Genomic DNA, 16670 nt, shown 5'->3' with positions numbered 1-16670 from the left:
TCGAACCAGAAACGAGCACTATACTCCTGAACCACCATGCCTCCTCCTTAATTGATTCTGTCCAAGTCATTTATTTTCGTATTCATTAACATACATACTTCAGAGTGTAATTTAAAACAAATACAAAAACTAAGTAACAGTGAAATGTTTTCTAACTTCGTATATCATATATTTATTTGTTTACTTGTAAAATAGAGACACAATAATATTTTCATGATGCGTTGAAGTAAATATGCATTCAATTTTTATATCGTCACTAATATCTATTTTATATCGTAATTCATTCGACTATTCATTCTTAGCACCAAGATGTAGATCGATTGTTTAATGTAAACTTTGAATCATACTATTCCTATCGAGAATCAAACCTTGATATCCGAACAGTGGCGTAGCACACTTTTGCGCCCCCCTCCCCCGCAAAGTATAGAGAAGGGGCCCTAGTTGTAAAGCCGATAGAAGTAAGGTTGAGGTTCTACTTCTTTAAATCTTTATTCATAGCAAGACTTCGGGTCCCCTATACCTCGGGCTCCCCAACTGCGGCGGTTGCGGGGGCAGCTGCTACGCCACTGTATCCCATGCCGAAGACGTGTTTACAAATCATATACGCACAAGGAAGCTTCAAACTATGCATGAAGTTCCACAAGTATACCGGGGACCGAATTTACGGACCCCCTGTGACTGATGCCCTCCTTAAACTATCCCCATATGACTTAACAATTTACTATTCTCTACTTATTGATGTTTTATAATTTTCAATTACAAGTGCGGTACTTACATGCTTGTCTGTGGCTTCACAGTTACATTTCAGAGGTAAACACATTTAAAATGTAGCTCAACAATATTCATTCGTTTCCTTAATGCTTGAAAAAACACATGTAAATATACATCAGATGTTATTAAATTCAGAAATTGTATAGTATACTAAGAAAATGTTCTCTTTTTTCCTCACAAGAATTTGAAAAATTGAATTCAATGATATCTTTGCGTTTTACGTCCCACGGTTATGCCGGCTATCCTAAAGAAGACGGTGATGATGAGAAACAAATGAAATGGTGGAATAAAAAAGTGGGAGGAAACAGGAGAACCCTGAGAAAACACACACACACAGTGTTTGTCCACTATAAAGTTCACTTGGCGGGAGCTGGGATCAAACCCGGAACCCTATGCACCGGAGGTGAACAATCTACACTGAACCACCGCGGTCCCTCATAATAATTTGAATGCCCATCGCAAACAAATAATGATATGAAATTCTACTATATATTCTTCTCGTCTTTGATATAGTATCAGTAGAGTGACCGTAATTTTAACGGCTAAAAACGGGACAACTAAAAAAAAGTAGTAGTAGACCACTGTTGTATATATATATATATATATATATATATATATATATATATATATATATATATATATATATATATATATATGGTGATCAGAAAAATGGAAACACCTGTAGTTGGCAACACGTCAGATGTATGGGTTTGCAGTGGTGTCGTGTCGCCAGCAGCACCGGACCGCTGGTGGTGCTGTGTTAGGTCGGGCTCCATACTACGTCAGGCGCAATGGAACAGCAGTGTCCAGTGGCTGCAGCAGACGGAGGTAGTGTAAAATGGGAGACCTCTCAGTTTTCAGAGGGCAAATTGTTGGTGCGCGGTTATGTGGAGTGAGTGTGACGGCAGTGGCTACTGTGTTAGGTGTGTCGCGTGGGACAGTGTCGAAGGTGATGACGGCCTACACAGCACACGGGAAAACCACATCGGGGAAGCGGAACACTGGGCGGAAGAAAATCATGAGTGACAGGACACGCCGGGTGTTAAAGAGCATTGTCACGCAGAACCGTCGTGCCATTGCGGAGCAAGTGACGGAGGAACTCAATCAGCACCTCCCTCACCCTGTTTCGACAATCCCAGTCCGCCGCGAATTACATGACATGAACTTACGGGGTCGTGTTGCACGGGTCAAACCGCTCATCAGGGACCATAACGCTTTCGCACGCCGCAAATGGTGCCGCGACCATGCAACTTGGACCGTTGAGGACTGGAAACGTGTGATATGGTCGGATGAGTCATCCTTCACCCTATTCCCAACCACGGGCCGTGTTTATGTATGGAGAACGCCCAAATAAGCTTATGATCTGCAGTGTCTCCGCGCAACTGTGAAACATAGCGTCGGCTCGGTGATGCTGTGGGCCGCCATATCATGGTTTTCATTGGGTCCTGTGGTCACACTTAGCGGACGAATCACTGCCAACGATTATGTCGCAATTTTAGAAGACCACTTGCATCCTATGGTCCGGATGTTGTTCCCGGACAATGACGCCATCTTCCAGGATGATGATGCACCCATTCACACAGCTGGCGTTGTTGCAGCGTGGTTTGAGGAACATCGGGATGAAGTTCAACACCTTCCCTAGCCCGCCCAATCCCAAGATCTCAACATAATTAAACATCTGTGGTCCGTCTTGGAAACACGTCTCCGGCGACGATTTCCACCTCCATCCTCTCTCACAGAACTGGCCGATGCCCTGCACGAGGAATGGTGTAAAATTTCACTTGCTACCATTCACGACCTCTATGCCTCCATCCCACGTCGCATCAAGGCTGTTCTGAAGGCGAAAGGTGTCCCGACACCATATTAATCTGGTAAGTTGCAATTTCGTTCAGGTGTTTCCATTTTTCTGATCACCATCTATATATATATATATATATATATATATATTGGAAACACACATTCATATTCCAAACATATTTAGTGGAAACGAAATTTTTTACTAAATTCGGAGTGTAAACGAACACAACAGTAAACCCATAAATCATATTTGTTCGCAAGATTTCCTGCTAACAAAAACTTAAAACTCGTTACACCACATAGGTACAGAACTATATAATAAAAACCAAAATCTGTGAAACAAATACCAAATTTGCTAATATAATTAATTTTAAATTATATTAATATAATCACCTATTTTGTAACCTAGAGGAGTAGTTTAAGCATCCTTTCTTATATATATAAGACAAAAATTAAAATTTACTTTCCGTGTCGAGGAAACATATATTACGTACAAACGGCAGTTATTGAAACGTTTTGTATTGCGTGACGAAGATATGACTCCAGAGTTCCTAAGACGGATAATTAATTGAACACATAAATTACTCCAATCGTATTTGCTTGAAGTTCCTATCGCATTCAATAAGTCAGGTTTACGAACTGGGAGGTCCAATGTTGCCATCTCATCAAGATGCTCAATATACGGGAGGATGGACCAATTAGTTCCGAGTGTACTAAGCATAAATTATTTATTATAGTGTCGGACTAGCCACAGCTAAGGATCTTAAATTTTAAAATATCCGTGTGTTACCTTTCGTCCAGACGTTTGGAAACATACACGATTCCTGTTTCAGCACTTAAATTGCACAATAAACTGCTCGGAAGGCACACGATTCTCAGAAGAAAGAAAAAAAAAACTTCTGTAGACAACGAATACCTCTTTTCTTTTAACTGACTTTTCCAGTATGCCAACACCCAATTAATACCCTGGATTGCCAGGTGTGCCAAGATTCCACAATCTCTCCCCATGCCCATAAGTTCTGAGTTTGTTATTTACTTCTTTCACTTGCATAAAACGGGACAAATACTACTTTTTTTCCATCTACTGACGGGACGGCCGGGGCACGCTCTGAAACCAGGACTGTCCCGGTTAAAACGGGACGTATGGTCTCCTTAAATATGAGTCATTGTTTTCTGTGTATGCGAGAAATAGAAAAAGTCTATAATAATTCCCTAGGGTTGAGAATGTCAGCACAGTTGCAGAGTTTAGACTCCGCCTTACTTCTTTTTCTCCTACGGTTCTATCTGTTGACCGAGACGGATTGCTTTTTTCCGTCACGAAAAATGTGTGATTTCAAGAGCACGCGAAATCATAGATACACGAGTATGGCTGCAAAACCATTGGCTATGCTATCGATGCTCTTGTTTCCTGTCACCACTGTCTTCTAACAACGTCAGTTTACCTTCAAACTCCTCCCAGTCTTCGTGTGGTTTACTGAGAAGGGAAGAAACGCTACGACGTCACAGAGCATTCCTTTGGATTAGGATTAGGAATTAGATTCCTGAGCTTTCAACATCTATAACCATGGCAGTCTGTCACGTATGAGAGATAACGTCCCTCGGCGATCACACTGCCCGGAAAGTTGGGAAGGAAGGAAGGAAGGAAGCGGTCTGGGATCTGTATGTTAGATATTATCCCACTATTTGCCTGGTGGGAGTGAGAAAACCTCTCTCAGGATGATTGGCCTGAAATGATTTTACATCCGAGTGTTGTCACCGGAAATCAAACCAGTGACCACTTGCGCCAAGGCAAGAACATCGGCGACAACGCTACATGAGGCCACACCATTCAGCTGGAAATGAATTTTTTGCCAGTGATAGCACAGGTTACTAGGGTAATGAGTCGTCCGGATTTCCTGGGTCACTCTTCTTTTTGAGACCCTAGTAGATCTAGTGACCCTAACAGACGCAAGACCCGGCCTTACTCGTAGTTAGCCGAAATCATGTTACCTATACATCATTATTCCAAAATTTTGTATTACTGATTTCCGAACCAGTTAAGGAAGAAGGAAAAAGTTCTTGATAGAAAACAGAATTGGTTTTAAAACAGAAACCGGTCTTATTGAATGGTGAACCGGTTTTAAAACCTAACTGTTTTGATAGAAAACTGAACTGGTTTTGAAAACCGGCTTTTTGAAAGTTTTCAAAACCCACTTTATTTTTTCTAAAAACTGAAAACCGAAAATCAGATTCCTATGTCCATCACTAGTTACAGCACCCAGTAAGATTTCACAGATCTGCCCCGAAGTTGACTCAGAAGAAGATGAAACTGAATCCTTGTTATGATAGAACTTCGTTAGCAGAATCTGGCTCTCCATGTGTGTGATGGAGCTTTGTCGTCTCCTGTCTTTTTGGGTAACCAGATATGGCCTAATCACCTATCTATCAGAGTCAGACTGGGTCACATGTTTATGTCTGGTGTATCACAGGTTACGAAGTTCGTGACCTGTTCTTCTTCTTCTTCTTCTTCTTCTTATTATTATTATTATTATTATTATTATTATTATTATTATTATTATTATTATTATTATTATTATTATCCCTCCTGCTTGTACAGTGACTAGCACGCGTGACTTGAGAGCACGGAATCCCGGGTTCGATGTCTGGTGGGAGAGGCTTGAAAAGTTTGAACACATCATGGTGCTTCGGATTCACTTTTCTGAAGATTTAATTCTCGTATAAACTCGGTGCTGAAAGGGATACAGAGCTCCAACGTAAAAATACAAATTCTCCCAAGAAAACTTTAATGAACTTGCGATTGGTGACTTGCGTTTTATAGAAGCAGTCCGCTCCACTCAAACTACTCGATATGGTTACTCTATCCATTACGACTCTGGAACTTACTACATATGTAACTAACACTTTCTAACCGGAGATTAATGCACTTATTTATTAAAACTAAAATAAAGTGTCGTAATTTCAACAACTTAATGTTATCTTCATCCGACACTCGATCAATATGGTATTTCAAATATGGAAGTGGGAACACTGACGTTACTTTGCTGTTTCGCTTACAACACCTCTGGCTGCTTGCATAAGCAAATCAGCTCAACAGCTATTTGCGGACAAGCAGAATTCTGAACGAGCATCTAACTCAACACTAACTTTAACCCTTTCCGGCCCAGTGGTTTCAGTGGGAAACCACATCTTTAACTTTTTTCTCCATGAAGACCCCTTGTTTTAGAAGGAAGCCCCTTTTAGTACGAACATTGCGAGCCATCTGAGGGCAGAAAGTGTTTCCAGGATTTTCGTTTGCGCTGAAACTGTATCGCCAATTGACGTTCAAGAGTTCGCTGTTTGTAGCAGCTTTGTTGCGTGATCGGATAAATTGAACTGTTTTACCCCTTTCGAGATATATATTTTTAGGAGGAAAGATAATATATGAATATTTTGTTCTACATTATTGATACCTTAAATGTTTCTGTCGAATTATCTATCCTAAATATGTTATATTTTCTTATAAATATATGTGGTTGCAGATTGAAACCACCGGTCAATAATGATGTGTTTCAGAACACAATGTTTCCTGTTGATTTTACCATTTTTATTAGAATTCATACATTTCCTTGAAATATTTATCTGTATTTCTTATAGAAATTAATATTCAACAGTGACGGACACTGTATATGATGTAGATAAGGAACCTTGATGTCGCTTCTGACAGAGAGGTGGGGCGTGGAGACAGGGAAAATTTTGTGGCACCTCCTTAATGTCACTGTTGTGATACATTTTTTATTTATAAAGAACAGTGTGAGAAGCCATTCTCTTTGAAGCAGTTCTGACTCGCTGTATTTCTGAGATGTTTGGAACATCAAAATCACCAAATTCCCGGAATGGAGAGCGAAAGCAATGTCTCAGTAAACATAAAACATATGTTCCACTTGAAACAAATTTACAAAAGCTTCGTATATACCAATAAGAGGAACATCTCGCAGATATGCATTCTATAGCACTGCCCAGGAGCCTCATCGAACGCAAAGTGCAATAGCTGCAATATTGGACTCTGTATTACAAAAACCACCATAAGAACTTCTTTTATCAGTACCACCATAGGAAAGTGGAATGCTAGATTTTTCCTGGCGGTTGCAAGATGAACCACAACATTTGACAATCCTGTAAATGTTGCCACAATATATACATTATTGTGATATTAGTACTCTTCTGTTAGTATCATCAAATATTTAGCAAAATGTTTACTTTATTATAGTAAAAATGTAATAGCAGTTCTTGCCCAGTGGTTTAAGAGTGAAACCATAACATTTGGCAACACTGTAATTATTGCATCAAAATCTTATTGTAATATTCTTTCATTTAGTATCATAATAAACATACATTTCATAAAAGGTTTTCTTTCTTATCATAAATGCATTCCTTGGGCCGCAAAGGGTTGTCTTATTTTCTGTTAAATTAAAATAAAAGACATACATATCTGTCGCTAGATCACATTAACATGAATAAAATAACGTGCTTAAGGGTAAATTTTCATATGTAGTTTTCTCGAATTTTTATTGACTCTGAAATATATTTGTCTAACATTAATATTTACTTCTACTGGATAATTCAGTGTGTTTCCCAACATTTCAGCAAAATATTTGATAACATGGAAGCATGTTGCACAGATGAAAGCATTACAACTTCTTTCTTTTCGTTACAGGAAGAATATGGGCATTTTGAATAAACACAAAGGAAGATGCCGTTGGAGATTCTGGAAAAAGGTTTTATTTGTTCTCCTTGGAATTCCACTTGTTATTGTGTTGATTTTAGCTATTGTTGTGTTAGTTCGAGCAGCTACAGTACAGGAGCAATCAGGCTCCGCATACAAGTTACTAGATCTCAAGACTAAAGACAGAATTGATGACGGCAAAGAACTAGAACGAGCTCTTAGGCTGGCAGGGGCGTTGAAAATAGAATCTGTATCCTATGACATTGGAGACCAAGAAACAGATGCTATGCTTGAAATGCATAAGTACTTAGAGACACGTAAGTAGCTGGTCTGTTTGTCATATCCGTTTTTTTTTCTGGTTCATTAAACTTAGCTCAATTAAATTGAAATTTTTGCATGGCGTTACAAGCTAGATTTCTACTCATAATTTTCCTAATTGCAAGTAATTGATGTGACTGTTTGTTGCATTATTTAACTATATTTGTGTTAGTTTTTTTTTTCTTTTTGATGAACTGATATTCTAGTAAAATTTAAATATAATTTTTAAGTTACAAAGTGTTCATCTTGAACACCTTGTATAATATGAACACAAAATGTTCCGGGAACAGTGTTTCTTCTATACATGTTCTAAGCTCTGAGAGTCACCCCGGAGGAGACCAAAATAATACGTCTATAATACAATAATAAATAGAACATGTGAAAACAATATGTGCCCCTCCAAGTACTAAGTATGCCCCCGGAATATTTTATTTTTCTGATAGAAACAATATCCGGGAATAAACCACCAACTTCGCATACGTGTTCAGAACATCAATATAAGAAAAATGTTCATCTGGCCACTTTGATTGGAAACTCCTAACTACCGAGATGAGAGCGATTTAAAGTAATCAGTAGAATTAATCGTAGAGTTGTTACTTTAAATTGAACCTATCTCCGTAATTAGGGATTTCCGACAAAATCGCATATAAACTTTTTTTCATGTATACAAGACCTAAACACGTATGTGATATTGATCGGTTCGTTCTTGGAACACCATGTATATAAATCAGCAATGAATATTTTTCTTTTTCTATCTTTTTATTCTCTTTTTTAACATAAGTAGCCCATACGAAAATCGCAATATAATGAAAAAAGCTACTCTGCGTAAATTTCAATAGTCAATAACGTCAAAAAGTGACGTTGCTTGTGTAAATTTATAAAAATATTAGTTCAAGTTTTTGTGCATAGGCTCTCAGGGTTTGTGACTCAGTATTGTACTAGTGTTTTTCTAGCGTGCGGAAACCTTAATTCTCGTTCCTTACCTTCATCGTAGTCCATGATGTAGGGAAAGCGGCCAAGTTTCTTAAGAAGCACGAACGTCAACAATTGTCAAAAGATACATTTTTACGCAAATCTATAATCTTATTCAAAATAATCCTAGCCATTTACCTCTGTTTAATAGACTATATATTGCTAACTTTTGCCTGAAGTACAAAGATCTCAAAAGCCATAGAAGACTTACATTGACTTCATATGGATAACATATATATATATATATATATATATATATATATATATATATATATATATATATATATATATATATATATATATATAGAGAGAGAGAGAGAGAGAGAGAGAGAGAGCTTTTCGATTGCGGCACATTGATGCAGAGAAGGTGATAGCAGCATGAAATCCATTAAGAATGAAATTACCTACCCGAATCTGTCTTGCGGTCATACGTAGTTTTGAGACTTACTTGAGTATGATAAATATTGAATAGAGTCTGGCAGAGAGAAAAAGAGGATCACGCGAAACTAAAGGCTAGTAAACATTTTACAGTAAGGAAAGCTACGTAGTATCATTTTATCATAGGCAAGCAACAACGCTTTTCTGCTGTATAGATTGTATAGAAGCTCAGGAATGTCAAGAATTTTAAACTATACAGTACGTTAAAATAATCTTTACTCGCGAATTAACGAACTCGGCCGAGATAATCGATCTAGCCATAATAAAAATTATAATAGTTATTTTGTGTAGCAATGGATAGGTGGACGAACGAAAGGTCGTACTAACACTGCGTGATCCTAATTATAGAGAATATCTGGAAACAAATTATAGGAACCTCCTTATTTGCTACACGGATGATTTACCATCGATTAAATTACCAATATAAAATTAGAGGTACATATAAGCATGAAGGTATAGGTTACGTTGTCCGAAAATATTTTAAACAAGTTCATTGTTATTTTTGATAATGGAGTAAAACCTCAGAAACCAAATGCTAATTCTATACACCGCATTTGGCTTTAGGTACCAGGTTTATACTGCGTGAGTTAGATGCTTTGCAGTTCCTGTTGGAGTCATCAAAATTACCTGCTGAACATTTCTAGCGGCTCCGATTACAGCCAGTAGCAGTGCACGCGTAATGTTACTTTTAGACTTCCAAACTACGCTGTGCATAAGTATGAAAAGTCTCGTAGTACGGCTATGTCCGCCTGTCTGTCTGTTGACACGTGCTAGAGCAAAAACGGGGAGATATAACGAGAAACAATTTATGTATATACTAGCTGAAATGCCCGTCCTTCTCACGGAGAGAATACATTTATGTAAGGTATCTGAACCCTTTCCTCCCCTTAAGGTACTTATGGAAGATGAATTTGGACTTAAACTGCAACGCAACTATCACTATTCATCTCATAGATTGAACACTAATATCGGTCAGTTTGCAATTATTTTTACATATTACCTCTCATACATTCCCCTTCGCTCGCCGAAAGTGTGCTAAAACCTAAGTTAGGCGAGAGTTCAGTCATGTGCCCAGTACAACTGTCTAGGAGGAGTTAACCGTCATACTTTTTCGTGCCACGCTTTTTCCTTCCCTTCACCCATCATCCCTTTACCGAAGATGCAATAAAAAGCTAAGTTAGGCGAAGATACACTCTTGTACTAAAAATAATTAAAATTGCCTCAGCGTTCTAGAAGGAGTTTGCGGACAAACATTGTTAGATTTATTTTTATACATGCATAGATGTTCCCCCCTTAAAACGGGCATTTTCAAAGACGCTGGAGCTCGAGTTCGCTTATTTTAAATGAACAATTTACCTAGGTATATACCAAGTTTCATCTTCTTAAGTTGACAGGACCGTGAGATACTCGATTTTTTGCATAAATTTTGATCCCCCTCCCCTTTTAAATACGCATCTTATCCCAGCAACATGATGAAAACTAAGTTAAGCCATTGTCCGGTCATGTATTAAAAATTATCAAAATTGTAGCAACGGTCTAATAGGAGTTCGCGAACAAACATCATTACATTCATTTTAATGTAGATAGAAAAATGTCTTCCCCCCAATGAATGAACAATAGAGGCCTGAGAGACCCCGTGTATGATATTTCTCATCATATTTAAACATTTAATAAATTTCCAACTTGCTCGTGTCCAAAAACAATAATTTAAAATTCTCCGTATTTAAACTTTCGAGGCTCGTATTTATTTCAGTGATTTTAATGTTCTTTTGAGTCTTTTAATCGAGCTATGTTTTTAAATGGGTGGAATAACTGCAAATCACTTGTATGAGTGAATATCCTTCACAATTTGGCAAACAGGAGGAGCTACATATGTTATCTCGCAAATTTTGAGATAGTGATTCTTCTACCTTGTGGTAATATAAATGTTATTTTCGAAGAAAATTATAAAAGTAGTGGTTCGAATGACATTGAGGATTCCATACAAGGATGTTATAAAATAGAGGATCTGCCCATACAACAAAATCGTGAAGCCATACGTCACAGCTTCGCCATACCTACTCTGCCCACTCCACGCCACTAAGATCGCAATATTTCGAGCCAACAATCATGGCGGAAACGAGAGTATCCAATCAGACGTGCCGGCTCGGACGATGCTCGGTTGTTTTTCGGCTTCACTGGGCTCATATGATGAAGATACGTATGGGCAGATCCTCTATTTCATAACATCCTTGATTCCATAGAATCTGGCACTACAGAAGATAATAGATCTCGGGCAGCGAAAATGTGAACTTGTGCTTCAGAAATAGTTGTGTATATTACAGACCGCACTGAACATTTTCGAGACCTAGTCACACAACATTGTATGAACAGCTCCCGATGCATCTATGGGAATACACGTATATACAGATTCACCTCCGTGTGTTCCGGATTTCTTTCTCACCTCTGATATTTTGGAGTAAATCGTGTTGTGTTCTACTTTCATAAGGTAGACAACCTGCAACCAGTGTGCACGAGAAGTAAAAAAAAAAAAAAAAAAAAAAAAAAAAATAGAGAAATGGCTTTATTGGGTTCTCAGATTTTGTTTTATTTTAATGTTGTTACCCATTCGTAGCTCTTAGGAGAGAGTTAGCCATTGCTGCAATAAGGTGGGCCGACGAAAGATGACCCCGCAGAACTAATCAGGGAACCATATATAAATAAATCAATTCAGGGGAATCCGTTCTTATGGCTTCTGACAAGGGGATCAAGTTTCAGCTGTTATTCTTCAAAATAAATATTTTTAAGAGGGTACAAGTACCCTCCTGGGCGCTAAATCATCTTACTGAGCTGAAGCCACGATGAGGTTTATTACAGCGCTGAGTGTTTTAAGCAGTTCTCGAAATGGGTCGTATACTCCGCTATGAGTATACGGAGTATATTCACACTCTTCTTCTCTCACACGCTTCTTCTTTCTATTAATTTTCATATAGGTACCTTTTACAATGATAGTGTACCATGTTCAAAATTTCTTTGAGTCTTACGTTCCACGGTTTTGTCTTTGAGTTTTACCATATTCAAAATTTCTGTCGCATGTTTCTAGAAATTCCATAAATAGAAGTAGTTCTCTATCTGAAGAGAAATAATATGTCACTTTGAAAATGTGCAGAAGAAAAAAAAACATTTCCAAAAAGATAATTTTAGAAAAATGAAAAAAATCAAGTTTTAATTAAAAAAAAAAATCTTCGAAACTTTCATTGACAACTTCTAAATTCATTTTTCGTAAAGACAGCAAAATTTACAAAGAGAGAGGGAAGTGTATATTTTATTAAAAATGAAATGAAAATATCTTATACTGTTAGTTATTATACATATAGTACAGTCCTAATATGCATAGATATTAAACATTTGACACGTAAACAAAGGACTAAATAGAAATAAGCCTCAAAATATGCAAAGTGATGAGGCATTTTGTATTAGTGGTTTGCTTTTATACATTTACCAAGATGGTAAATTTTGCTCATCTTCATAGAGTAGTTTGTTAGTTCTAAGCGTTTCACTTTCTCCATTACCATCAGTTCAAGTCCCATTCTAATAATTAACTAATAATAATTAACAATAATTAATAGCTCTATGGTCTATGGAACCCGGAGGTTCAATGCCGTGTTCACAAAAGCTCTCCGTCAACTTCTATTCTTAGCCAATTGCATACAATTTCTACTTTGTATTCCCATTTCTGCGAGATGAATCTTAATATTCGCCTTCCATCTATACCTAGGTGTTCCTAATGGTCATTTCCAGATTGCCTTTCCAGTTAAAACTTTATAAGCGTTCCTACTTTCTTCCATTCTGGCTACATGACCTGCCCACCTGAGCCACCTACTAGACTAGATGACCCCAACAACGTTTGGTAAACGATACAAATTATGCAGTTCCTCGTTATGAAGTTTCCGCCATTCCCCATAGTCTACACTAAACTTTTTTTTTTTAATAATAAGTTTGTTTCTGTCTTTTCGTTAAACAATTATCTTTTGTTCCAAAAACGTTTCTTAGTTGTCACTTCATTCTACTTTATTTGAATACTTTAAATAATTCAGAATTATCTTTTTAAAAATTTTAAAAATATCAAGACTTTTGTTAAAAGAGGAAATTTTTAATTATTCACATAACCTGAAAGGAAAAAAATATTTGAAACTTTAATTAGCATATGATCAACCTTTACTAAAACACTAGTAAAACAAAACATTTACTCCAAATAGTGTTTGCAAGTGAAATGTAGAAAATGGACAAAAGTAATGAACGCAAATTATAGCTTGTCGATTAAAAGTACAGTAGAGGTAGTTCTCAACCGAAGGAGAAAATTCACCATTTGCTTCATGAAAATAATAAATATTTTACAAAAATAATTGCAGAAAAAATAATTTGATTACATTTTCCGAGGGAATGTAGGTTAGTGGTTTTCGTTGGCGCTTTGTAATCGGTAGTTCCCAGATTCAAATTTCGACACCAAGCACCCTGACTAGTGATTTTTGTTTCACCAAGTGAATGCCGGACTGTATTTAATACATAAGCGTAGACAAATTTTCGGTAAGAGCTTGGTCCTTTGTTGTTGATGTTCAGTATAAAATTATCTTTTTGCTCCATCTGAAATATTTTGGTAAATCTATATGTACAAAACTGAAAATCACTATGTTTGTGACTCTAAATTTCCAGAACCGCCCCACCGATCTCGATCAAATTTGTAACATGGATGAGGTTTGAGGCTAGGCTGGTTTTAGGCTATTCATTTTGATGGTAGAACTGAGGATTGGGGGAGGGGGTATTAAAAATAAATAAAACAATAACTTCTGAGCCACTCGACCGATCTTGATCAAATTTTCAACATAGATGAGCTTCAGGCCTGAGATCGTTTTTATGATTTAAATTTGATGGAGCAACGTAGGGGAGGAGAAGGAGGGGGAGATATATATATACCGATGGTGATCAGAAAAATGGAAACACCTGAACGAAATTGCAACTTACCAGAATAATATGGTGTCGGGCCACCTTTCGCCTTCAGAACAGCCTTGATGCAACGTGGGATGGAGGCATAGAGGTCGTGAATGGTAGCAAGTGGAATTTTACACCATTCCTCGTGCAGGGCATCGGCCAGTTCTGTGAGAGAGGATGGAGGTGGAAATCGTCGCCGGAGTTGTGTTTCCAAGACAGACCACAGATGTTCAATTATATTGAGATCTGGGGATTGGGCGGGCCAGGGTAGGTGTTGAACTTCATCCCGATGTTCCTCAAACCACGCAGCAACAACGCCAGCTGTGTGAATGTGTGCATTATCATCCTGGATGATGGCGTCATTGTCCGGGAACAACATCCGGACCATAGGATGCAAGTGGTCTCCTAAAATTGCGACATAATCGTTGGCAGTGATTCGTCCGCTAAGTGTGACCACAGGACCCAATGAAAACCATGATATGGCGGCCCACAGCATCACCGAGCCGCCGCCATGTTTCACAGTTGGGCGGAGACACTGCAGATCATAAGCTTCTTTGGGCGTTCTCCACTCATAAACACGGCCCGTGGTTGGGAATAGTGTGAAGGATGACTCATCTGACCATATCACACGTTTCCAGTCCTCAACGGTCCAAGTTGCATGGTCGCGGCACCATTTGCGGCGTGCGAAAGCGTTATGGTCCCTGGTGAGCGGTTTGGCCCGTGCAACACGACCCCGTAAGTTCATGTCATGTAATTTGCGGCGGACTGTGATTGTCGAAACAGGGTGGGGGAGGTGCTGATTGAGTTCCTCCGTCACTTGTACCGCAGTGGCACGACGGTTCTGCGTGACAATGCGCTTTAATACCCGGCGTGACCTGTCACTCATGATTTTCTTCCGCCTACTGTTCCGCCTCCCCGATGTGGTTTTCCCGTGTGTTGTGTAGACCGTCATCACCTCCGACACTGTCCCACGCGACACACCTAACACAGTAGCCACTGCCGTCACACTCACTCCACATAACCGCGCACCAACAATTTGCCCTCTTTGAAAATCTGAAAGGTCTCCCATTTTACACTATCTCCGTCTGCTGCAGCCACTGGACACTGCTGTTCCACTGCGTCTGACGTAGTATGGAGACCGACCTAACACACCACCACCAGTGGTCCGGCGCTGCGGGCGCCACGACACCACTGCCAACCCATACATCTGACGTGTTGCCAACTACAGGTGTTTCCATTTTTCTGATCACCATCCGTATATAAAAATCAATTTATATAGGCCTGGAAGTCACTATTTACGTAACTTAACAACTCTTGAACTATCCGACCGATCTCAATCAAATTTTCAAGATACATGAGGTTCGGATCTGGAAACATTTTTCTAATTTCAATTTAACGGTAGATCCTTTGGGAGGGGGAGGAGAAGGGGTATAGCAAATAAAAACTAATAAATCATAACTTTTGAACCACCCAACCAATCTCGATCAAATTTTCAACAATATGATGTCGGGCCTTGAGTGTTTTTTTATCGTTTCACTTTGATTGGCCAACGTAGGGGAGGGGGAGGGGATATATATATATATATATATATATATATATATATATATACAGGGTGGGCCATTTTAATTAATCCACGGAAATATCTGAAAAATGATAAAACATAGAAGAAATTTTTGAAGTACACGTTATATATTGCTAAGGGGGAAAACCAATTCCGCCAAAAGTACTCCTCCCCCCCCCCGTAAATGGGGGTAACGGAGGGTAACTTGGAAATGTCAAATGGGAACATGGGTCGAGTAATACCTCGTTCGAAAGGTCTTGGAAAACTAAGTAACGCTGTACCAAAAGATGTTTCATATTGTGCACCAGTTTCAAAATGGCCGCCATGGTATGGTTCGGAAACCCCAGTACCCGTAGTATGAAAACCATGGAAGGTAAATGAATGGAACAAAATTGAAATACGTAAATATCATAGGGCATATCGAACGGTGTGGTCCCTGTGATCCCAGTGGCCTCCCTGAAGGGGTCTTGTGGGCTAACTTCAAAATTTCAATGTCCGACCGGACAACAGTTCGGGCGTACGCTTGACCTACCCAATGCTGTTTGGAAGGCAGACTTCATGCATAGAGAATTGGTGCACTAAGTTAACGCGGATGGCCACAGTTACATTTTGATTAACTATTAGCATTCATGTCATATTGTGAGCTTGAGGGACGAAACGGTGTGTATGTATATCCCCGAAATGCTTTCAGAATAACCAGCACGCATTCCATAAAAGTTTCTCTTTTTTTAGTCACTACAGCGTCATCCTTACAAACAAATGTTTCAACCACACCATACCTATTTGTAAGGTTAGCCTTAATTTACGAATTAAAGTAGAGTTCTCGTTTGAACTTTCACTTTACTTTCCACCCCACTCACATACAGAGCGCAGGGAGAGATTATTTTGCAGGACTTGGATTTCTCTCTATACATTATGGCAATTTTACTCTAATATTTTTTATCTCTGTTGTATTATTCTCGAGCCTTGAAACGCCTCCGTGGTTTTCCTATTTAATTTTCGTTATTTTCATTTATGTCTAACCGTATTCATACTATGGGCACTAGACGTTTTCTTAGACACAGTCACCATGTCTTTGCGATCATTTTGAAAACGGTGTCTCATTTCGAAAATTTTCTTACGGAAGCTGTTTGATATTAATTT

The 16670-nt window shown here is 38.6% G+C and overlaps 1 protein-coding gene across 1 annotated transcript in view; it reads left to right on the top strand.

Annotated features, from left to right (window-relative positions):
- The window catches only part of LOC145688166 (N-fatty-acyl-amino acid synthase/hydrolase PM20D1-like), a 127078-nt gene that overhangs the window by 22850 nt on the left and 87558 nt on the right, over positions 1-16670 (top strand). The window contains exon 2 of the mRNA XM_081762006.1: positions 7262-7587. Coding sequence (XP_081618132.1) covers positions 7262-7587 — 326 coding nt within the window. The remainder of the gene's footprint in view (positions 1-7261; positions 7588-16670) is intronic.

Source organism: Thermobia domestica, chromosome 6 (genome assembly GCF_964235325.1).
Source record: "Thermobia domestica chromosome 6, izTheDome1.hap1.1, whole genome shotgun sequence".
NCBI classification, from domain to species: domain Eukaryota; kingdom Metazoa; phylum Arthropoda; class Insecta; order Zygentoma; family Lepismatidae; genus Thermobia; species Thermobia domestica.
The sequence above is the reverse complement of the archived record's forward strand: the minus strand, read 5'-3'. Positions and strand labels throughout refer to the sequence as shown.